This window comes from Meles meles, chromosome 7 (assembly GCF_922984935.1).
Source record: "Meles meles chromosome 7, mMelMel3.1 paternal haplotype, whole genome shotgun sequence".
NCBI lineage: Eukaryota > Metazoa > Chordata > Mammalia > Carnivora > Mustelidae > Meles > Meles meles.
Window position 1 is genome coordinate 20155640 of NC_060072.1, and position 24329 is coordinate 20179968.

Consider the following 24329-nt stretch of genomic DNA (forward strand, 5'->3'; position numbering starts at 1 on the left):
GTGGAGAGTTTTAATCAAGAAAGGATACTATATTTTGTAAAGTGTTTTTTTTCTTCATCAACTGAGAAGATCATAAGGTTCTTGTCCTTTCTTTTATTAATGTGATGTATCACATTGTTTGATTTGCAAGTGTTGAAGTACCCTTGCGGCCTAGGAATAAATTCCACTTGGTCATGGTAGGTAATCCTTTTAATGTACTGTTGGATCCTATTGGCTAGTATCTTGGTGAGAATTTTGGCATCCATGTTTATCAGGGATATTTGTCTGTAATTCTCCTTCTTGTGGGGTCTTTGTCTGGTTTTAGGATCAAGGTAATTTTGGCCTCATAGAACAAGTTTGGAAGTTTTCCTTCTTTTTCTGTTTTTTGAAACATCTTCAGAAGAATAGGTATTAGTTCTTCTTTAAATGTTAGGTAGAATTCCCCTGGGAAAACATCCAGCCCTGGACTCTTGTTTGTTGGGAGATTTTGATTACTGGCTTAATTCCCTTGGTGGTTATGGGTCTGTTCAGGTGTTCTTTTTCTTCCTGTTTCAGTTTTAGTATTTATAAGTTTCCAGGAATGCATCCATTTCTTCCAAATTCCCTAATTTGTTGGCTAATAGTGCTCATAATATGTTCTTTTTTTTTTTTTTAAATGATTTTATTTATTTGACAGGGAGAGTGAGAGAGAGGAAGAGATAGGGGAAGAAAGAGAGAGTGCACACAAGTAGGGGGAGTGGCAGGCAGAAGGAGAGGGAGAAGCAGGGAGTCAGATGTGGAGCTCAATCCCAAAACATGGGATCATGACCTGAGCCAAAGGCAGATGCTTAAACAACTGAGCCACCCAGGTGACCTGCTCATAATATGTTCTTAAAATTGTTTGTATTTCCTTGGTGTTGGTATGATCTCTCCTCTTTCATTCATGATTTTGTTAATTTGAGTCCTTTCTCTTTCCTTTTTGATAAGTCTGGCTAGGGGGTTATTGATCTTATTAGTTCTTTTGAAGAACCAGCTTCTAGTTTCATTGATCTGTTCTACTGTTCTTTTGGTTTCTGTCTCATTAATTTCTGCTCTAATCTTTATTATTTCTCTTTACTTGCTTGGCTTGAGCTTTATTTGCTGTTCTTTCTCCAGCTTCTTTCTTTAAGAAAGGTAAGGTAGCGTCTGTATTCAAGGCTTTTCTAATTTTTTAAAAAAGATTTTATTTATTTATTTGACAGAGAGAAATCACAAGTAGGCAGAGCAGCAGGCAGAGAAAGAGAGGGGGAAACAGGCTTCCTGCTGAGCAGAGAGCCTGATGTCAGGCTCCATCCCAGGACACTGGGATCATGACCTGAGCCAAAGACAGAGGCTTAACCCATTGAGCCACCCAGGCATCCCGTGGCTTTTCTAATTTTTTGAGAAAGGCTTGTATTGCTATGTACTTCACTCTTAGGACTGTCTTTGCTGTACACCCAAAGGTTTTGAACAGTTGTGTTTTCATTTTCATTTTCCATTTGTTTCCATGAATTTTTTATTTCTTTTCAGCGTAACAGTATTCATTGTTTTTGTACCACACCCAGTGCTCCATGCAACACGTGCCCTCCCTAATACCCACCACCTTGTTCCCCCAACCTCCCACCCCCTGACCCTTCAAGACCCTCAGGTTGTTTTTCAGAGTCCATAGTCTCTCATGGTTCACCTCCCTTTCCAATTTCCCTCAACTCCCTTCTCCTCTCCATCTCCCCTTGTCCTCCATGTTATTTGTTATACTCCACAAATAAGTGAAACCATATGATACTTGACTCTCTCTGCTTGACTCTCCCAACCCCCCTGCCCCCAGCAACCCTCAGTTTGTTTTGTGAGATTAAGAGTCACTTATGGTTTGTCTCCCTCCCAATCCCATCTTGTTTCATTTATTCTTCTCCTATCCCCCTAACCCCCCATGTTGCATCTCCATGTCCTCATATCAGGGAGATCATATGATAGTTATCTTTCTCCTATTGACTTATTTCACTAAGCATGATACCCTCTAGTTCCATCCACGTCATCGCAAATGGCAAGATTTCATTCCTTTTGTGGCTGCATAGTATTCCATTATATATATATATATATATATATATATATATATATACCACATCTTCTTTATCCATTCATCTGTTGAAGGACATCTAGATTCTTTCCATAGTTTGGCTATTGTAGACATTGCTGCTATAAACATTCGGGTGCACGTGCCCCTTCGGATCACTACATTTGTATCTTTCGGGTAAATACCCAGTAGTGCAATTGCTGGGTCATAGGGTAGTTCTATTTTCAACCTTTTGAGGAACCTCCATGCTGTTTTCCAGAGTGGTTATACCAGCTTGCATTCCCACCAACAGTGTAGGAGGGTTCCCCTTTCTCCGCATCCTCGCCAGCATCTGTCATTTCCTGACTTGTTAATTTTAGCCATTCTGACTGGTGTGAGGTGATATCTCATTGTGGTTTTGATTTGTATTTCCCTGATGCTGAGTGATGTGGTGCACTTTTTCATGTGTCTTCTCTACCAACTTTCAATCTGGAGGTGTCTTTAGGTCTAAAATGAGTCTGTGGTAGACAGCATATGGATGGGTCTTGCTTTTTTATCTAATTTGATACCCTGTCTTTTGATTGGAGCATTTAGTCCATTTACATTCAGAGTAACTATTGAAAGATATGAATTTAGTGCCATTATATTACCTGTAAAGTCCCTGTTTCTGTAGATTGTCTCTGTTTCTTTCTGGTCTATGTTACTTTTGGGCTCTCTCTTCATGTAAAGGATCTCCTTAATATTTCTTACAGGGCTGGTTTAATGGCAACATATTCTTTTAGTTTCTGTTTGTCCTGGCAGCTCTTTATCTCTCCTTCCATTCTGAATGACAGCCTTGGTGGATAAAGTATTCTTGGCTGCATGTTTTTCTCATTTAGTACCCTGAGTATATCATGACAGTCCTTTCTGGCCTGCCAGGCATCTGTGGATAGGTCTGCTTCCAGTCTAATGTTTCTACCATTGTAGGTTAAGGAGCTCTTGCCTCGAGCTACTCTCAGGACTTTTTTTTAATCTCTGAAATTTGCAAGCTTCACTATTATATGTTGGGGTGTTGATCATTTTTATTGACTGAGTAGGGGTTCTCTACCTCTAGGACTTGAATACCTGTTTCCTTCCCCAGGTTATGGAAGTTCTCAGTTATGATTTACTCAAATATACCTTCTGTCCCTCCTTCTCTTTCTTCTTCATCTGAGATCCCAATAATTCTAATATTGTTTTGCTTTATGATATTGCTGATTTCTTGAATCCTCCCTTCATGGTCCATTAGTTGTTTTTCTCTCTTTTCCTCAGTTTCCTTTCTTTTCATCATCTTGTCTTCTATGTCACTGACTCTCTCTTCTTCCTCATTTACCCTAGATGTTAGAGTATCCAATTTAGACTGCATCCCAGTTAAAACATTTTTAATTTTGGCCTGATTAGATTTATTTCTGCATTAAGAAATTCTATAGTGTCTTTTATGCTTTTTTTCAAGCTGATCTAGTAACTTTATAATCATTATCTTGAATTCCAGCTTGGATATTTTACTTATATCCATACCAGTTAGATCTGTGGCAGACAGTATTACCTCTGGTTTTTTCCTTTGTTGTGAATTCATCCTGCTAGTCATTTTTCCCAGAGAAGAATGGATGAACAAGAGAGTAAAATAAAAAGTAGCAACCACGACCCAAGTGAAATACACACTGGACAAATCTGAAGAGTTCAGGAACCAAAAAAGAAAGAAAAAATGGAAAAAAAAAGAAGAGACTATACTGTCCCAGGTGGACAAAACAGGGTGATACACTTGGTCCTGGGTATGTTTTGGTCTATTTGTCAAAAGACACTAAGTCCCTCTTGTAAAGAAAGCAAAATTTTTCTATATATACAAAAATAAATTTTAATACAGTGAAATGAAGCCAAAATTGCAAAATATATCTATAGAATATTAATGTAAAAATGAAAGCTAAAAAAAGACTTAAAAACAGAGTTGATAAAATAAGAAACTACTTGAAAAGGAAAAAAAACAGAAAAGGAAAATTTTAAACTGAAAGACAAAAGAATCATGAGGGAAAAAATAACCCTCAAATTCTATATACTATTTTCCTTGTAGCCCTGGGGTTTTTTGCAGTTCTGTGTGCTTGGTAAATTTGGTGTTTGCATGTTGTTCCAGCTGGCCTTCTGGAGGACGGGCCTGCTGTGCTGATTCTCAGGTGTCTTTGCCTGGGCGGAGTTGCACCACCCCTTGCCCGGGGGCCAGGCTCAGTGTAAACTGCTCAGGTTCTTCTATGTGGCTTTCGTTCCCTGAAGTTCTGTGCCACTTTAGAGGATGAAAATAAAAAATGGCCTGCCCTGATCTCTGCAGACTCCTGTGGTGCAAACAGGCACCAATTCTCTTGGGGGAGGGTTGCTTGCTACAGGCCTGCCACTAGCAGGGCCCCTGCATGGAGAGTGGTGGCCAGGTCTTGCCCCAGGTCATGGTTTATGGCAAACGCAACTGAGAGCCCACTCCAGGCTTTGCTGACCATAGCCAGTTTTCCCTCTCCAATGCTCGGGAACTCTCCTGGCTCAGGCACCCCCATTCTTTCTGTGACTCTAGGGATCCTGAGACCACATTCTCCCACCTAGGATTTTGCTCCATTTTGCCACCTGAGCACCTTTCAGGCAGGGATGTCCCTCATTGGAACAGACTTCTAAAAGTTCTGATTTTGTACTCTGGGGCTGTATCACTTTCCAGCAACCGCCTTATGGAGACTCTCTACTCCCGCTGTTTATCTTCCAATATATCCCCTCTGATTCACTTCTCCACACCTCCTACCTTGTGAAAAGTGGTCGCTTTTCTATTTGTAGAATTCTAGCATTTTTTTAAAAGGATTTTTTAAAGATTATATTTATTTATTTGACAGACAGAAATCACAAGTAGGCAGAGAGGTAGGCAGGGGGGTGGGGAAGCAGGCTCCCCGCTGAGCAGAGAGCCCGATGTGGGGCTCAATCCCAGGACTCTGAGATCATGACTTGGGCCGAAGGCAGAGGCTTAACCCACTGAGCCACCCAGGTGCCCCCCAGCAATTCTTTTCTTACATCTCAGGTTGAATTCATAGGTGTTTGGAATAATTTGATAGTAATCTAGCTAAATTCAAAGGACCAGATGAAACGAGGTCCCCTACTCTTCTATTATCTTGCTTCCCTCTCTCCAAAGTCTGTTCTCTTAACTGCTACGCATCACCTTATTAATCCTTGCCACCTTTCTCAGGCTCCCAGCCTGTTCCCTCACAACCCACCCCACAGCTGCACAACCAGCATGCCCTCGGGAAGATGACTCTGCTTCATATTGCTCAGAAAAAAAGAGTACATTATAGATGACCTCTGCCAACTATCCTCTTTTCCCAACTTTTATTTTCTTCTGCTCCATCTTAAAATAATTATTCTATACTTCTGGGAGAAAAAAGGGTAAGACATTTTTATGTTGTACAGGACACCATTTATCTTCTCAACCCTATTTTCTGCCATTTTCTCATATGTGCCAATGTTACAGTAGACTAACTGTATTAATAAAGAGATTCATAAAATAGGTGGAATTGTTGCTGTTAACAAAAAGGCCAAAAGACACATAATGCCTCAAACACCATGAAATGTATTTCTTGTTCAAGTAACAGTGCTGGACAGGTGAATAGTCAGTGGGGCAAGAGCACCTCTATTTAGGGACATAGACTGATGGAGACTGGGCCATTTTCCACATGTGCTTTCCAAGCTCACTCTTTCTAGACATCCAGAAGGGAGAAAGCATATGGAGGATATATATGGGAGGTTTTTATTGCTCAGGCCTGAAATGGTACATGTCTTTTAGTTAGAATTCAGTTATGTGGCTATACCTCACTGCAAAGGAGGCTGGGCAGTGTAATCTAGCTGAGTGTCCTTGAAGGTGAGAAAATGGGTTTTGATGAATAGCTATCAGTGTGTGATGTTGTGCCTTAAATCTTGGAAATCTTACCTAATTTATCAATACTTCAGCTTTATCATTTTTTTTTAATTTTTAAAATTTCTAAAAAGATCTTATTTATTTATTTGCTAGAAAGAGAGAGAGAGAGAAAGCACCAGTAGGCAGAGCAGCAGGCAGAGGGAGTGTGAGAAGCAGGCTCCCTTCTGAGCAGAGAGCCCACCATGGGGTTCAGTCCCAGGACCCTGGGATCATGTCTTGAGTTAAAGGCAGACACTTAACCAACTGAGCCACCCAGGCACCCCAGGTTCATCATTTCTAAATTGAGGATAATTGTTGTACCTCCTTCCTAGGGCAGTTGTAAGAATGAAATATGTTGGTGCTGGAAAGACTTTAGAACATTTTCTGGCACAGAGTCCGCATCCAATTGAAGTTATCTGCCATTATTATAATCCTTAGATGTTACTTCCTGTGTTAAGCTTTTCTTCTCCCTTTTTCCTCTTGCCCATTTCTTTTTTTAAAAAAAGGTTTTAGGGCGCCTGGGTGGCTCAGTGGGTTAAGCCACTGCCTTCGGCTCAGGTCATGATCTCAGGGTCCTGGTATCGAGTCCCACATCGGGCTCTCTGCTTGGCGGGGAGCCTGCTTCCTCCTCTCTCTCTGCCTGCCTCTCTGCCTGCTTGTGATCTCTCTCTGTCAAATAAATAAATAAAATCTTTAAAAAAAATAAATAAAGGTTTTATTTATTCATTTATTTAGTGGGGAGAAGGGGCCGAGGGGAGAGGAGAGGGACAAACAGATTTCATGCTGACCATGGAGCTGAACATGGGGCTCAATCCCACAACCCCAAGATCATGACCTGAGTCGAAACCAAGAGTCAGACACTCAACCAGTTGAGTCACCCAGGTGCCTCACCTCTTGCCCATCTCTCTACCAGAGTTGTATTGTATTATAACTACCTGTTTTATGATTGGTGGTTCTTATTGAGGGTTCTTATTAAGGGCAAGGTTTGTGTTTAGTTATTTTTATATCTCTAGTACCTAGTAGTCCCTGGGATATAGGTACTCACTAAATATTTATTGACAGAGGAAAAGAGAAAGTGAAAAAGGAGAGAAGGAAGGGAGGGAGAGGGCAGAAGGAAGGAAGGAAGGATGGATGGATGGATGGATGGATGGAATGATGGAAAAGGAAAGGAAGGAAGACCATGTAAAGATCAGTATCTTATCATGGGTAGATTCATGAAAGGTCATCCTAGTAAGCTGCAGAGCAGCTTTAGTGGTCACTGTATCCCAGGGCCTAGAGGGTCACTTGATAACTCCTGCCAGCTCAGGACCAAGGCTGTTTACATCATTTTCATGCCTTACATTGGACGCCCCTTGTACACTGCCTCCCATCCTCCCAGCCTAGCTTTACTCCAGCCAGTGGTGCAGCATCCAGCTATCAGAGAGGTGTGAACCTACAGTCCCTTACCTCAGCTGCACTGAATCTCATTCTGCCCCAGGGTTGTTCTTACTCTCCTTTGGACACCTGCAAAAATGTATTTTGGCTTCCACATATGCAATCATTGCAAGTGCAAGGGAGTTGGCATCTATGTCACAGGGCAACTTAACTAGTGAAGAATGGGAGCTAGTGAATAAATGTTCCCATCTTCTGACTCTTGGGCGAGTGATTTTAATAGGATGACAAACTCATCTTGGTTGTCTCAGGACTGTACTTTGTTTTGTTTGTTTGTTTGTTTGTTTGTTTGTTTGTTTTTGTACTGAAAGTCCATGTTGCAAGAATCCCCTAACTCTGAAAGGCATTCTTTTTGTTGTTTTTTTTTAAAGACTTAATTTATTTATTTGACAGACAGAGATCACAAGTAGACAGAGAGGTGGCAGGCAGAGAAAGAGGAAGGGAAGCAGGCTACCCACTGAGCAGAGAGCCCAATGCGGGGCTCGAGCCCGGGACACTGGGATCATGGCCTGAGCTGAAGGCAGAGGCTTTAACCCACTGAGCCACCCAGGTACCCCTGAAAGGCATTCTTTAAGGTTTCTTGTAGGGTCCCAGAGAGGTCAAGTCCACTGAGGTCAAATCCCAGTTGCCCAGATCTTAATAACATGCCTTTATTGCCCTTCCCTGCTTTCCCAGATTACAGCCTCAAATCAACTACCTCCATGTAAGCCCCTTCTCAGGCTCCGCTTGCTGTTGGCCTCTGAATTGAGTAGCCCTGAGCTTAACTGTACAGTGAAGAGTGTTTTCAGCTCTAGAAAACTAAAAAACGCAGAGGCAGAGGAAATGAGTCAGGGCCCCAAACAGCCAAATTACCACTTTCCTGATGTTGCCACAAAATTCATCTAGAAGATACGGTGTGGCTCAAAGATGCTATCATGAAATGTTTATTATAAGGTTTAATTGCTTCAACAGCAAGGTATTAGGAAGAACTGCAGACAGGCAGACAACTTAGTTTTAGTCTCCCTAAAACTATTTAAAATTCTGTATGACTCCTACCACTCTTCTTCTCCTTGGGTCTCAGTTTCCTATCTGTAAAATAGGAGGTCGAGTTGGTCACTTTTACCTTTACCAGTGGTCCTATCCTTGACTCTTTTAGTTATTCCTGGGGTGGAGGGAGGGCAGAGGCTTGAGGGGGTCAACAGGCCTGGTGGCTGAGGTGGGACAGAGGCTGAGGGTTCATACCCATATCAATAGTTGAGTACATATGGCAGAAAGATTTTCTAAATGGGTCCCTGTGGACTGTGAAGAACCTCTAATTCATTTCTCTAACATTCTTGAGATTTGGCTCTCTCAAGTCCTCTGTCCACAGTGCCAACTAGACAAGATTTCAGGGCCAATAATATTTGCCTCTTAGGGTTTTTAAATTATTCTTTTATTTATTCTGGATGAGGGGGAGGAACAGAGGGAGAGGGACAAACAGACTCTGTGGTGAACATGGAGCCAGATGACCCTGATCATGACCTGAGCCAAAACCAAGAGTTGGATGCTTATCCAGAGGAGCTACCCAGGCATCCCTTGCCTCTAAGTTTTAAGAAAAGTCTTTATAATACCCAGAGGACTGGAATCCATAACCATCACAGCCAAGTCAAATTTCCAGCCAACGTTGTGCTGGAATGGCTTATACCTGCCTGAAAGTGCTGATTGCTGAATATTCAAGACTTTTGCGAGCCAGTCAACCCCTAGTAGCTTGAAACCGATCATGATAGGAGTGTTGACACGTAGAAATTGGAAAACACTACAAATAGATTGGGGCTTCTTTGGACCCTTGAACTGGTTCACCAGCACATTATTAGATCAGCTTTGAACACTAATAGCTTCTTATCCAGGACAATGGATAAATTAAATGTGTATGTCTTATAAAGAACTTTTTCCCCCATGCTGTTTGGTTTGTGGATACAATGAACAGAATTATTAAAACCTGTCTTTCCCTCTCCCTCTGCAGTGGCTTTACAGATTCCGTAAATCTAATAGATGCAAATCCCTTCAGAAACCAGGCAAGTTTCCACAACTCCAAGCCCTGCAGGTTCTGCCGGGAAACTCTCAGAGCCACATCAAGGTGTTGTGCTGCTGTTTCAGGGGAGTTTGCCCTCATGAATTGTTGATTTGGTGGCTTTGAGTAATTCTTTAAGGATTTTGGAAGCCTGGTTAGAATACTTGCTCTGCCACTTGGGAGCTTATGATGCGGTTATGTTTAACCTCATTGAGCTTCCTCATACACAGAATGGATAGTGCATACTTGAGAGGGTTTATGGGTTTACCACGAAGCTAAGAAAGTTTGAGCATCAAAGAACCTCATTTGTATGGACCCCTCCTAGGGAGTCTGTAGGCATGTTGTATTTTGAATTTTATAATCGAAAAGACCCCCGCCCCAAAGTGTGTGAGCTTCAGAGCCTCACACAACTTGGATCAGCTCCTGCTTGTGGGAATGAATCATGTAACACATGTAAAGCACTTAGCCCAGGTCCAGCCCATTATGAGAGCTTCATAAATAGTCCTTGTTGTAACATGGGTATTTTCCCTCCATCATCGCACATCCCACTCCCTAAGTGTCATCACTCAGGCACTTTCTGTTCATAGTTTGCCTTTATTACATCTATAACGTTGGTTTTTGCCAATCACTTGCCACTTGGCTAAACTTATTCCATGAAGTGCAACGTTCAGTATGCTACTATGTTCATTTTAATGATGGGAAAACAATGGTTAGCAATTATGCTCTTCACAGAAGTGATGTGACAGCAAGGAGAGATAATAAATAAATTGCCCAAACTTCCTTGGTGTGATGGGAAACCAAAGTCATATTAATGCTTAACAAAACATCCAACAGGACAGGGAACGAAGGGCAGTTGAGGCAATACTGTGATGTTTTGCCAGTTGTTAAAGAGGCCAGTTGTCATTCAAGCGTGATGTAGAGACTTTTCCCTTAAGAATTTCACGTGTATCTCAGAATTATCAAAGGGCTCTAAGTTACCCTAATAATGGGCTTTTAACACAAGCAGAGAGAATGAAAGCCATATTTAGTCTTAAAAGATGCAGCATTTTTTGTGAAGTGTATAAACCTGGTGATTCACAGACCTGTACCCCTGGGGATAAAAATACACTATATGTTTATAAAGAAATAAAAAAATTAATAAAAAAAAGATGCAGCACTTTGCACTGCAATTGTAATAAGATTCTCACAGCCATTTATCTTTACTCAGGGTGAGTAAAGGGGCGAGTGGGTGCCTGTGAGCCTCACATGGTTCTTCTGCCCTGAGCTCGACTCAGATGCAGCTTAAGTACAGCCATTATCAACTGTCTGTTGTATACAAGGTGCTGTGAGTGGTGATGAGTAAAACTGGGTCTCTCTGGTGCTTTCTATCATGCAGTGCTGGAAGCTGTCAGGTCAAGTGGAGAGAGTGTGGCCCTTGGGATTAGATGAATCTGGTTTAATTCTGGTTTTGCTTTGTACCAGTATGTGATTTAAATTATTTATGTAACCTTGAACCTCATGTTTCCTCTTCTGTAAAATGGGAATAATACCACTCATCTTGCAGGATTGCTGAAACATAGCAAGTATTCAGTAAATGTTAGTTTCCTTGCCTCCTTCCAAAAGCCATAGAATCTAAGTAGCTTTTCTGAATCTTGTATTATTTTAGTAGTTGAAACTTTTTTTTCATATTACAAAAGGAGTACATTTTTGTGGCATAAGAATTTAGAATAAGTAAGCAAAAAGGAAAAATTAAAAATTACACACAATTCCATATGTAGCTATAACATATTAATGCTCTTGGGTATATCCTTCCAGAACACTTTTTACTATTATTAACATCCTTGGGTATATCCTTCCAGAACACTTTTTATACCTATAAATATGCATGTTGCTAAAGATATAACTATACAATACATGTAATTTCATAACCTGCTTTTCTCAGTACAATAGGTCATGGGAAATCCTTGGGAAAATCCCTCTCATGACAAGGCCACATAATAATTTTTCCTTATAAGGGGAAGCAGTTGAGATTACACACTATGACAATTGTCTAGAAAAGTTACACCACAATTTTGGTATCCCTTTCCCAGAGAAAGGCTGTATAGCTACTATAAGGAAAGAAAGCAAGTAACATCTACAAATCCCATCTTAAAGCCCCTTTACTGAGCACATGCTCAGTCAGTTAAGCCACTGCTTTTGGCTCAGGTCATGATCCCAGAGTCCTGGGATCAAGTCCCACATGGGGCTTCTTGCTCAGCAGGGAGCCTGTTTCTCTCTCCGCCTCTGTCTACCACTCTGCCCGCTTGTGCGCATGTGCACTCTCTCTCTCTCTTTCTCTCTGACAAATAAATAAATAAAATCTTTAAAGCCCCTTTACTTAGAAATCATGCTTATTTTCTTTTAACAGTTTTATAACTAGAAAGAAACTTATCTTGTATTTAAAACAAGGCAAAAAGAAACTTATGATTGGATACTGTCTTAGCTTGGGCTGCTGTAACAAAATACCATAGACTAGGCAGTGTAAACAGTAGACACTTATTTTCTCACACTTCTGGAGAATTGAAATCGAGATAGGAATGCCAGCAGATTTGGTTCCTGGTAAGAATTCTGTTCCTGGTTTGCAGATGGCCACCTTCTAGGTGTATCCTTATATGATGGCAAGAGGTCAGCTCTGGTTTCTTCTTCTTCTTATAAGGACATTAATCCCACCATGGGGGCTCAACCCTCATGACCTCATCCTAATCACCTCCAGAGGCCCACCTTCTAGTACTATTATATTGGGAATTAGGGCTTCAACATATAAATTTCGGGGGGATACAACCATTCAGATCATAACAGATGTTGTTATAAACCCATAACTTCTGCCCTTGAGAAGATATTAAGAGGGGGCAAAATACCTTTAGGATCCATCTTATTAGGAAAAAATTACTGATTGATTCAAATAGGCAACCAGTCTACTGCTTGGATGGTTGGGGAATCTTACCTCTGACTAAGAGATGGAAACAGTACTAACATCAGTATAAAACTTGGTAGAGCATTTTATATGGAACCAAGGTAGAACGACACTATTTTTCCCTCTGATATCTCTTGTGTCCATAATATCCTTCTCACTAAAGGGAAAAAAAGGAATCAAAATAAAGTCTTGTTATAAGAGGAGCCATTTCCCTAGTATGGGCAAGTTTTAGACTAATCCTACCTTCACATACAGTACATAAAAAGTATGCACATTATGCAGTTTTATAGATTGTTCCTCAGTTTCTCATGAAGATAGGGGTTAAGAGAATGATCGGACTATTTACAAAAAGCCTGCCCTCCAGGGATTGCCTCTTACTGTCATTCCAGCAAGTACTATGAGTCCCTACTCCATGCACTGCTTTATGTACTGGGACTGCCATGGTAAACAAGACAGGCAATGTCTCTCCCTATGCAAATTACATCCTGGTATTTGTTGAAATAAAGTATGATAAACTTATTGCTGAAGGTTTCCACTTAGTGATGCATTAGAAGCAAAGGAACCACAACATAAACGGAGATTTTTAGGAAATGTTGATTTCTCTTGAGAATTTAAGAGGCAAAGATATAACTTCTTAAAATTAAAACAAAAATTTTATGGAGTTGAAGCCTAAATTTTAAATGAAATTATACAGGAAACGAGGCCACACCAATATTTCTTATTTGCGGCATCTGCTCACAGCTACACCCCTAGATCACATGAGATGAGAGCTGGCTCTCCTCTGCATGTTGAGTGCATCTCGGTGGTATTGTTTGAGAAGAATTGCTCTTGAGTTTGTGTCTCCTTCATAGTGTGAAAGATACTTTTGTGAGAATAGGTGAGATGACCAGTGTAAAACCCCTCACACTGGACTGGCACATAGAAAATGCTCCGTACATGTTAGATCCCTATCCTGCCTCTATTCCACAGAACACTGTGAAATATCCATGGGCTTTGGAGTCAAACAGACCAGGGTTTGAACCCTGGCTTATACTTATTTGCTAGGGTATCTCTGAGTGTCATTTTATGTATCAGGATGTCCATTCCTGGGGTGAGGTGCCTCTGTATTCCTCTCTGAGGGTTCTTTCCCATACCAAACTAAGATTTAGGAAAGGGAAGAGAGAAAGCATCTTTGTTACAAAGAGAAGGAAAAATTCAGACTGTTTGCCTACCAAAGCATTTGATTTATATTATGGCAGATGGTCAACATGAGCAGGTAATTGGATTGTCTTGTGAATGTTTCACTCAGAGGCTGGGAATAAAAGGGCTGTTTTCTCAACCCCTTCACCCAAGCACAGCACTTAAAGCCTCTTCTCTCCCGTATCCAAAGACCACTCTGGCTCCACCAAGGGAAATGTTGGTGACCCCAATTGACTAATCACCTGAGCCATAGTCTAGAAAAAATAAGCAAGGCCTTAGGGTAGAACAGAGGGCCAAGAAGAATGATGAGGACTTGAAAGAAAGAAAGAGGAGAGAAGGCATCCAGAAGGAAGGGATTGCCCAATAGCTGAGAATGTGGTATGGACTTATAGGCGGCTCAAGGGAAAATCTCTACTCATGCTTGATAGAACATTCTTCCTTCCAGTGTTCAAATAGAGAACACAGTGAGGAGGTCATGTATTGGATGGTAATACTACTGCCCTCTTTCTCCACTCTCTTCTCCTTTAAACTCTGAAATTTAAGATCTAAACACTGAGATCACTATGATGCCACTCCACCCATGCAGCCACCAACCACTTCTGTTGTAATTGTGGTTGGTTTACTGAATGAGTTAAATTTGGTGGTATAAAACTTATTCTGGCCAACTCCATGTTCTAGTAAATATAATAATAATTATGACTGCCCTGACCACACTGAAAATGCTTCCCTCTACCTAGAATGTTTTCTTATCTTCCTTCCCTTATCTTATCCCTCCAAAGTCAGATCAGGCATCATATCCAGGAGACGTTCCTTGATCCTACCTGGAGCTTCCATAAGACATCTCTACCCTGTGACTATGTAATTATGTTAGATTATCTACTGGTAGACACATTCATCTTTTTATCCCTTTTTATCTAGCCTAGACCCTGCCAAATAAATATTTGCTGCATGGTGATTGTATTTATTGTCCTTCTTATCTTTGGTAAAAAATGACCTACAGGCATCTCCAGTTATGCATATTTGCAGATCAAATTCCCTGGCAAGCAGACTCTGAAATGGAGTTTTGTGTGCAGGAAATTAATTGGGGAGAGCTATCAGGATCAATATCTCTGGAGTAATGAACAAAGCAAGAATGTGGCAGAGGAAGAAGTTGGGAGAATGAAGGTTGACACAGCAGAGGCCTAAGCTAATCCCTTTGGAGCAGAAATAGCCCAGCAGACTTGTCCTGAGTCGTCATGAACTGGAGCAAGAGACCAAGCCTTCTCACCAAGACTTTTCAGTCAAAATGTGCAGACTGCACTGAAAAGGGGCATGATCTTGAATGCAGAGGCTGTCTTTAGCTAAGGATTGTGTGAGCTATTAGCCACCATAGTCTCTGCAGCTGAGGGAATGCAAGGGGAGGGAGATGGGAAGGTATCACCTGTGTCTATCATAGTCCACATCTGGTGCTACTTGAGTCCACCTGCTTCCAATAAAGGGGCTTTTAAAAAACATTTTTATTTATTTATTGGACAGAGAGAAAGAGAGAGATAGATCACAAGTAGGCAGAGAGGCAGGCGGGGGTTGGGGGGGAGGAAGCAGGATTCCTGCAGAGCAGAGAGTCCCATGTGGGGCTCAATCCCAGGACCCTGAGATTATGACTTGAGCCGAAAGCAAAGGCTTAACCCACTGGGCCACCCAGGCACCCCAAGGGGCTTTCTTGAATAGCAGACATGAGTGCACTCTTCCATAAAAGGTCTATACCCAAACATGGGTGAATACCTTGACATTCTGTTTTATACATCAGTCTTTTATCAGATTGGTGAACCTGAGTTTTGCCTAGGTATGGTTCTGAACCTAAAATTTGAGAACCAGATTTTGAATCTTAGCCTGCCAAGATATTTGGAAATCCTCTTCATTTAACTATCACATGATAAATACGGAATTTCTTGAGTAATAGAGACTTCTTAGAAATATACTCATCTTCAAGAAAATTTAAAATGAATACACATAAAAAAACCTGATTCTGTAAGTTTTGTTGTTTCAACCCATGCAAAATAAATCCTGGACTAGGGACCCCTTTGACCCTTGTCCCTGAAAGTATTCAGCAAAGTTCTGTCTGGATATCTCCTTCATTGATATCTCTCTTTGAATGTAAAAGTTTAAAAAACAAAGATGGTGACCAAAGCAAGTGAAACTTTGTGAATTTGGAAATGCAACCTCTTAGGTCTGAGGGGGTAGTTTGAAAGCACTGAAGTTTCATTGGATGGTGAGAGAAGCAAAGAGGATTAAACCAAGTTTCTGTGCTTAAGTCTTTAGTGAAATTAGAGTTGGCACAGTTTTCTTTGACTGAATCTGAGCCATATTTTGAAAACAAGGTGGGGCCATTGCCAAGAATAACCTGCCCTTTCTTTTACCAGTGGGTATAAAGTAACTTAATAAGGTTTTGCAGATGTCAGGACTTACTGTCTCAAATGGGCTTCCTACTGTTATGGGTTGAATTATATTCCCACAAAAATATATATGTCAAAGTCCTAACCCTCACTACCTCAGAGCTTGACCTTATTTGGAGAGAGGGTCTTTACAGAGGTGATCAAGCTAAAATGAAGTCGTTAGGGGATACTCTAATTCAATATGACTGATATCCTTATAAAGAGCTTGAAAGAGACATGGAGAGAATGCCAGATGAATGTGAAAGTGGCCATTACAGGTCAAGGAGAGAGGCTTGGAACGGATCCTTCCCTCAAGGCCCTCAGAAGGAACCATCCTTGCCAACACCTTGATTTAGACTTCTAGTCTCACTCGGTTTGTGGCATTTTGCTACAGAAGTCTTAGAAAACTAGTACCTGAATGCCTCTTTTGCATTCGTCACAGAGATAATTATAAACTGTGGGATGCGTCTTCTGGTAGCAGGTAACAGAGAGACCATAAGCGAATCTAGTACAAGCTAGTTTAAGCGAAAAGTGGGAGTTTGTTATAAGGACATATGGTCTTCTTAGAAACCCAGGAAACCCAAGGACAAAGAATTAGACTGGGCCACAGGGACAGACTGGAGCCAGTGTCTCACTTATTATCAAGGCTGGCTCTGTCTCTGCAGAGGAACTGGCTTTGAGTTTCCAGACCATGTAGCAGGACAGATAGATAAGCTCCCAAGTTTACACAACTGAGATTCAGTTACGAGAGAATGACAAAAATCTCATAGTACCGAACCAGGGGAAGGGACACTAGCCCAGCTGTGGTCGCTGGTTTTATTCCTGTTGTCTCTGCTTCAGACCAGTCACATACCAGCACTGCTGCTGCAAGTGGTTATGGAGGGAAAGGGCTTCATTTCTTAGGACTGCTATAACAAATTACTACAAACTTGGTGGCTTAAAACAGCAGAAATTTACTTTCTTGTAGTTCTAGAGGCTTGAAGTCCAAGATCAAGGTGTCATGCTCTTTTGGAAGGCCTTAAGGAAGAATCCTTCCTTACCTCTTCCCAGCTTCTGGTGGAAACTAGCAATCCTTGGCATTGTTTGGTTTGTAGCTACATCATTCCAGTCTCTGCCTGCGTTTTTACATGGTGTTCTCCTCTCTGTCTCTGTGTTCACGTTTCCCTCTTTTTATAAGAATATCAGTCATTGTATTAGGGCCCACCCTAATCCAGTATGATGTCATCTTAACTTATTATATTTGCAAAGACCCTGGTTGCAAATAAGGTTACACATTCACATGTATTGGAGCTTAGGACTTGACCATATCTTTTTGGGGAACACAATTCAACACTTAGTAGGTGAGTGAATTGGTATCCACAGACAAAATTCACTTTTATTTGTTCCTGCCTTCGTTGACTTTCCTATCTCCTGGGATTAACTAGACCTCTTGTGCCAACAGCCTGACTTTTCAACCCCACTGTCTGTTAGCATACATCATTAGTCATCTCTTTTGTCTTCTCCCTCTTATCTCTGAAGAACGGTTTGGATAGGGTTATTGGATAAAATACAGGGCACACAACTAAATTTGAATTTCAGCTAAACAGTGGCTAATTTTGTAGTGTAAGTGTGTCCTGAATATTGCGTGGGAGACTTGAATTTTTACTTGCTAAATGTGCAACCCACATTCTGCATTAAAAGACCTAGAAGTGTTCTGGATGACGTATGTGTTCTCCAAGATGCCGTCACATCAAAATATCTATATCTGATCTGTTTTATTCAGTTACGTTACTTGTCCATTGCCTGTTGGCATTTCAGTTTGCAGCATGTAGTTTAGAGTTAGAAGCCAGTTAAAAAGACGAAAGTTGAGTGGAAGATGACCAGAGACTGAACTAAGGCAAAAATATAGAGATGAGGAGGAGAGGGGTGGATTTGGGAACCATTAGAGTGCAAAATTAAGTATTTGATGCCTGTTTTAATGACCAGTGTCATCAAGTGGTCTACCAAATAAAGTCAGTTAATGGAGATATTAATACAGGAAGAAATGAAGTTGTGGGGTAAGGTGGTGTCTTTGTACTTAGTTGTGTTGGGTTTGGGGTATTCTTTAGATGGTTGGATGTGGAATGCTCAGGAAGGAGGGAGGGGCTGAAGATATAAATTTAGAATCTTAAACATGTATCAAGATATGAAAGTTGAGATAGGAAAGTAGTTGGGATTTCCTAAAGAGAAATTATAGTGTTAGAAGAAAAGGAAATCCTGTGGAAGACCAGTATTTAAAGTAACAGAGAGCATCCAGCAAGAAAACAGGCATGGTTAGGATGTAGATGAACCAAGTAAGAAGATGGATAGACATGTTTGTGTATTGTTTGACATAAGAAAATAGTGGGATAGAACTTAAGTATTCATCGGTATGGCATTGGCCACATATTTTACAACAAGCACACAGCGAAATACTAGACAGCTGTGCAAAGAGTAAAGAAGCGAATATGTTCTGATATGGAGGAATCTCAAAGACATGCTGTTTTTGTTTGTTTGTTTTTAAAGATTTTATTTATTTATTTGACAGAGAGAGAGATCACAAGTAGGCAGAGAGGCAGGCAGAGAGAGAGGGGGGAAACAGGCTCCCCGCTGAGCAGAGAGCCCGATGCGGGGCTTGATCTCAGGACCCTGGGACCATGACCTGAGCTGAAGGCAGAGGCTCAATCCACTGAGCCACCCAGGCGCCCAAGACATGCTGTTTTTAAGTGAAGAAAGAAAGGTACAGGGGGCATCTGTCATATGCTGTGAGTATAAGAAGAGAGGGAGGAGGGGAGATACATATTGATATTCACTTGTATAAAGAAAAGCAATCTCTGGAATGAGATACAAGGAGCTATGAGTGGCCATTTATTGGGGGAAGGTGGGAACTAGTTAGATGAGAGGGCAGGGGTGCCTCACTTGGTTAAGCATCTGCCTTTGGCTCAGGTCTTGATCCCAGGGTCCCTGTGTCCAGCTCCCTGCTCAGTGGGGAGTCTGCTTCTCCCACTCCTTCTGTGCTCTCTCTCTCTCTCTTTCAAATAAATAAATAAGGGGCACCTGGGTGGCTCAGTGGTTAAACCTCTGCCTTCGGCTCAGGTCATGATCTCGGGGTCCTGGGATCGAGCCCCGCATCGGGCTCCCTGCTCAGCGGGGAGTCTGCTTCCTCCTCTCCTTCTGCCTGCCTCTCTGCCTACTTGTGATCTCTCCCTCACTCTCTCTCTCTGTCAAATAAATAAATAAATAAATAATAAATAAATATTAAAAAACTAAAAGATGAGGGGGTAGAGGTGGGGCAGAAAATTTTGACTGTAATCATTTTTAGACTCTTAGAATCTTTGATTAGGTGAACATAAAATGACATATAATCTATTTGAAATGTTAAATAAATTGAAGGAAGGAAGGATGGACGAAAGAGGGGAGGGAATGATGGAAGGAAGGGACCTGTTTAGATTCCACTAAGGTCTACCATGGGCCATTTGGCTCAAGACACTTAAAAAGGGTCTCAAAAATCACATCTCCAAATGAAATTCTACCCACATTCACCAAGATTCCATTTATCAGCAACTTTAAATTTGTGTCCCATTATCAAGTATATTTTGAAGTAATGTTTTTATAAATACTTTGGTTGGCCTTTAAATAGCATAATTTATAAACCATATTATGTTTTGTTTAAAAATTAACTTGTTAGGGGTGTCTGGATAGTTTAGTCAGTTAAGCATCCAACTCTTGATTTTGGCTCAGGTCATGATCTCTGGGTTGTGAGATCAAGCACTGCATTGGGCTCTGTGCTTGGAGTGGAGCCTGCTTGAGATTCTCTCTCTCTTTCCCTCTACCCTTCCCCACTGCTCATGCTCTCTCTCTCTCCTTCCCCCTCTCCCTCTAAAAAAAAAAAAAAAAAAGAAAAAGAAAAAAAGTAATAAAAATTAACTTGTTAAATTATTAACTTGTAAATATTTAAGAAAACTTGCATATCAAGTAGCTATATGTTTGCATTTCTTTATGTTATAGAGTTGGGAACTTTCAGAATAATAATGACCTGGACTTCTATGTCTTCCAGCATCAGACCTGACCTGTTTGAGTTAGTGGCTGCACTCAGGAAAGCAGTCCTGGGTCTTCTGTAACTTAAATGTGATTATTTTTCATAGTAGGATCTCAAACCAAACCTGGCTCATTAATTTTTAATGACTGGGTTGTTATGTAAAAGTGTGTATTTGCAAACTGTTGCTTACTTCAAACTGTGAGGTTTTTCTTCCTAATCCAATTGAAAGGGACTGTGTATATTTAAGTTCTGGATCCTCACTAGATAGAAGAGAGTTCAGGATTTCAGATTGTGCTGCTTCCACAGGCTATAGGTGTATATTTATTAAAACACACATGACCATAGGTTCAAGCATCTCTTTTGTAAGAAGGGTCCAGTATAAGTGGAAACTTTGCTTTTACTATTGTTATGAGGCAGTATTCCTTAGTACTTAGGGGCACTGACTCCAGAACCAGACTGTCTGGGCTAAATTCAATCAGTTGCTTCAACTATAACCTGGCAATCTGAGACAAGTTATTTAATTGTTTTGAGTCTCTATATTCCCATCTGTAGAGTGGATATAATAATAGTGGTTCCTATTAATTGTTATACCTACCTCATAAGGCTATTTCAAGGGTAAGAAAAAAGTAAAAAAAAAATGTAACTTCAAGCACTTAGAACAGGGTCTGGTGTGTAACAGAAACTATGTAAGTGTTAGCTATTATCATTCTTTTAGAGTCCTAACAGGACTGGCAGTTTGCTAAGTGATATGTTTGGTTCATTTATTATTCAAACAACATGTAATATCCTGGATGCCTAGATATATCAGATACTATGCCAGCCTTTGGGCAATAACAAAACACAATACCCATTTTCCATTTCCTACAAAACAAAAACACAACCCAACCATACAAACCTAAAAACCTTTATGGCTGGTGTTGTAGAGGTCCCTTTATTTAAAGCAGAAATCCTGGAAATATGACCATGTCTATAACTTACCTGCAAAGAACACTGTCACTTTGTAAGAATGAATAATATGAGGTGTGTATTGAGGTCCCCGATGCCAGCTCTTCCTGAATATGCATTTGTGCAGCAGTCTACACTGCCAGCATTGGCAGTGTATGGTGGCATCAGGACAGGGCTTGGTGTGGGGACATACAGTTCCTGGAATTTGCCCTATTGGCCTCCCATGGGGTAGCCTCTGTCCTGCTTTCTAAAAATTTTCCTCCAGCTAGTTTAAAGGTGAGATAATGAGGCTACAAATTATTTACTTCAAAAATTTGGACTCTATTCTAGTTAAATCTTTTGTACATGTTGTTAAGTCACTTGCAGTATTAGAAGGGCCACGGTGATCCTACGGCGCATTCCTTTTCTCTGTTATTTAAAAGGAATACATGGGGCTTTTTCACTTCGCATGAAGGATGAGAATGTGGAAGGAGGAAAGTGGGGTAAGACAATTTACATTTATTTAGCATTTCAATTTAATGTGTCTGATAGAGATTTTCCCATTAAAAGCACACTGACCACAATGTCTTCTCCTCCCTTTACCTCTTATAAGGAAAGAAAGAACCTTCTTGAGAGTCAGTGGGGATAAGGGATCAATGGCCTATCATAGTTATAACATCAGTTATTGTTTTGGGAGGGTGACTTCTTTCATAGAAGCATCTACCATCACTTGCGAGGAAGGCCATAATGGTTAGATTGACTTGTCTCAAACATTGGCTTTCAAAGCTGATGATGTTTTTGGACTTAAGAGTTCTTCCTAGAGGTCTTCCAGGCTATTATCTGTAGCTGTCAGTACAGTCTCCAAATAGGTCCTAGTTCTTCTTGAAGCACTGCAGATCTCATTTCTCCTGCAGTTCATAGATACTTCAAGTCAAAGGCTGCAGAAATTTACTTGGTAAAGGACTACAGATTAACAGCAACCACTTGCTAATAGTGGAGTGTTTTATATGCACATTTAACTTGCATGAGAGTACAAATTGGAGGCATGCCCAAATTGCCATGGCTGTTCTCTCTCATGGCTTTTTATGAGGCTGCCCTCAGTTCTGTTACCTCTGGAAATCTTGGGGGCTTTAAAAAATTATAATTAGATCCTTTCTCCTCTTAAGTTTCATAGAGAGGTCAGTTTGTTAGGGGGGTGTGTATATGTTTCTGTCATGAATTATTCCCCAGGTGGGGTGAGTTGAACCTTATTCCAACTCCATTGTTTTACTATCATCAGAATCCTGATGGGAGGTCTCCATTCCTGAATGAACTAAAACTCTACATATTCTCCAGTTTATTACTATGAAAGATATAAATGCACATTCTTATAAAAATGTTATCTATCTATACCTGAGCTCATAAAAATGACATCTAGGTATCAGAAATTTTGTTTTTCTTAAATGAGCTTATATGTGCATTGGGAATGTATCATATTCTAAGAAAATACTTTCTAGATGCGATTTTAGATATCAAGAATGGATTTCCTTTCATGTGCAAAAATTAAAGTATTGATTACACACTAGAAGAAATAATGAAATCTCTTTAGTTATCACTTAGAAAGCAATTACATGTCCTAGACACTATTCTAAATTTTGTTATAGTAACTCATTTCAACTTTATCACAACCTTATGAGCACCTACTATGTGACTGTAAAGCATTATACTTTATTACATTATTTCTTATTCTCACAGTAATCCTTGATGGTACTTGATATTATTCCCAATGTTGTGACCACTCCTCAGAAACAAGGGGAAACCCAACCCCAAATTGGGTTTGCATGTTAAGACTGATAATGGCACATATATACCAAGAAGGTATGAAAAGTTTATTCCATAATGAGGCTTTCTGGGGAAAGCATGGTTGCTCCCAAGGAGATGGCTTGAGAGAGAGCTTGGAAAGGGGACTGGCTTGGGTGTTTTGTTTCGGTAGTTAGGGGGTTGGGTCAGGGTGACAGTTAGGAAATTTTGAACTTCCCATCAACATCAAAAGAGGGAGCATCTTGGCTCTCTTACCAGTTTTCCCAGATGTAGGGAAGAAGGGGTGAGGCTTAAAAGCTCTTCGAAAAAATGGCGTCAGATTATGTATTATTTCAGGTTTACTAATGAAGAAACTACAATTCCATGATACATGTTTTGAATTAAGCATGACCTTATTTATTTATTTTTATTGTGTTATATTTTTCACCATAAAATACATCATTAGTTTTTGATGCAGTCTTCCAAGATTCATTGTTTATGCACAACACCCAGTGCTCCATGCAATACGTGCCCTCCTTAATACCCACCAGCAGGCTCACCCATCCTTCTACTCCCCTCCCCTTTAAAACCCTCAGTTTGTTTCTTGGAGTCCACAGTCTCTTGTGGTTTGTCTCCACTTCTGATCCCCCCCACCTCCCTGCTTCATTTTTCCTTTTCTTCTCCTAATGTCCTCCATGTTATTCCTTAAGTTCATAAGTAAGCAAAACCATATGATAATTGACTTTCTCTTCTTGACTTATTTCACTCAGCATAATCTCCTCCAGTCTTATCCCTGTTGATGCAAAAATTGGGTATTCATCATTTCTGATGGAGGCATAATATTCCATTGTATATATGAATCACATCTTCTTTATCCATTCATCTCTCGAAGGGCATCTCAGCTCTTTCCACAGTTTGTCTATGAACATTGCTATGACCATTGGCGTACATATGAGCCTTCTTTTCACTACATCTTTATCTTTGGAGTAAATACTCAGTTGTGCAATTGCTGGATCATAGGGTAGCTCTGTTTTAATTTTTTGGGAATCTCTGTACTGTTTTCCAAAGTGGCTGCACCAACTTGCATTCCCACCAAGAGTGTAGGAGGATTCCCCTTTCTCCACATCCTCCCCAACATTTGTTGTTTCCTGCCTTGTTAATCTTTGCAATTCTAACTGTGTAAGGTGATATCTCAGTATGGTTTTGATTTGAATTTCCCTGATGGCTAATGATGATGAACATTTTTTCATGTGTCTATTAGCCATTTGTATGTCTTCTTTGGAGAAGTGGCTGTTCATGTCTTCTGCTCATTTTTTGACATGATAATCTGTTTTTTGGGTGTTGAGTTTGAGAAGTTCTTTATAGATCTTGGATATCAGTCCTTTGTAGTGTCATTTGCGAATATCTTCTTGCCTCTTTGTTTTGTTGACTCTTTCCTTTGCTGTGCAGAAGCTTTTGATCTTGATGAAGTCCCAAAAGTTCATTTTCGCTTTTGTTTCCTTTGCCTTTAGAGACATGTCTTGAGAGAAGTTGCTGTGGCCAAGGTTGAAGAGGTTACTGCCTATGTTCTCCTCTAGGATTTTGATGGATTCCTATTTCACATTGAGGTCTTTCATCCATTTTGAGTTTATCTTTGTGTATGGTGTAAGAG

The 24329-nt window shown here is 40.5% G+C and overlaps 1 protein-coding gene across 1 annotated transcript in view; it reads left to right on the forward strand.

Annotated features, from left to right (window-relative positions):
- Positions 1–21306: 21306 nt before the first annotated feature.
- The window catches only part of SLC5A8 (solute carrier family 5 member 8), a 93042-nt gene continuing 90019 nt past the window's right edge, over positions 21307–24329 (forward strand). Inside the window, exon 1 of the mRNA XM_046010617.1 lies at positions 21307–21402. Coding sequence (XP_045866573.1) covers positions 21376–21402 — 27 coding nt within the window. The 5' untranslated portion in view covers positions 21307–21375. The remainder of the gene's footprint in view (positions 21403–24329) is intronic.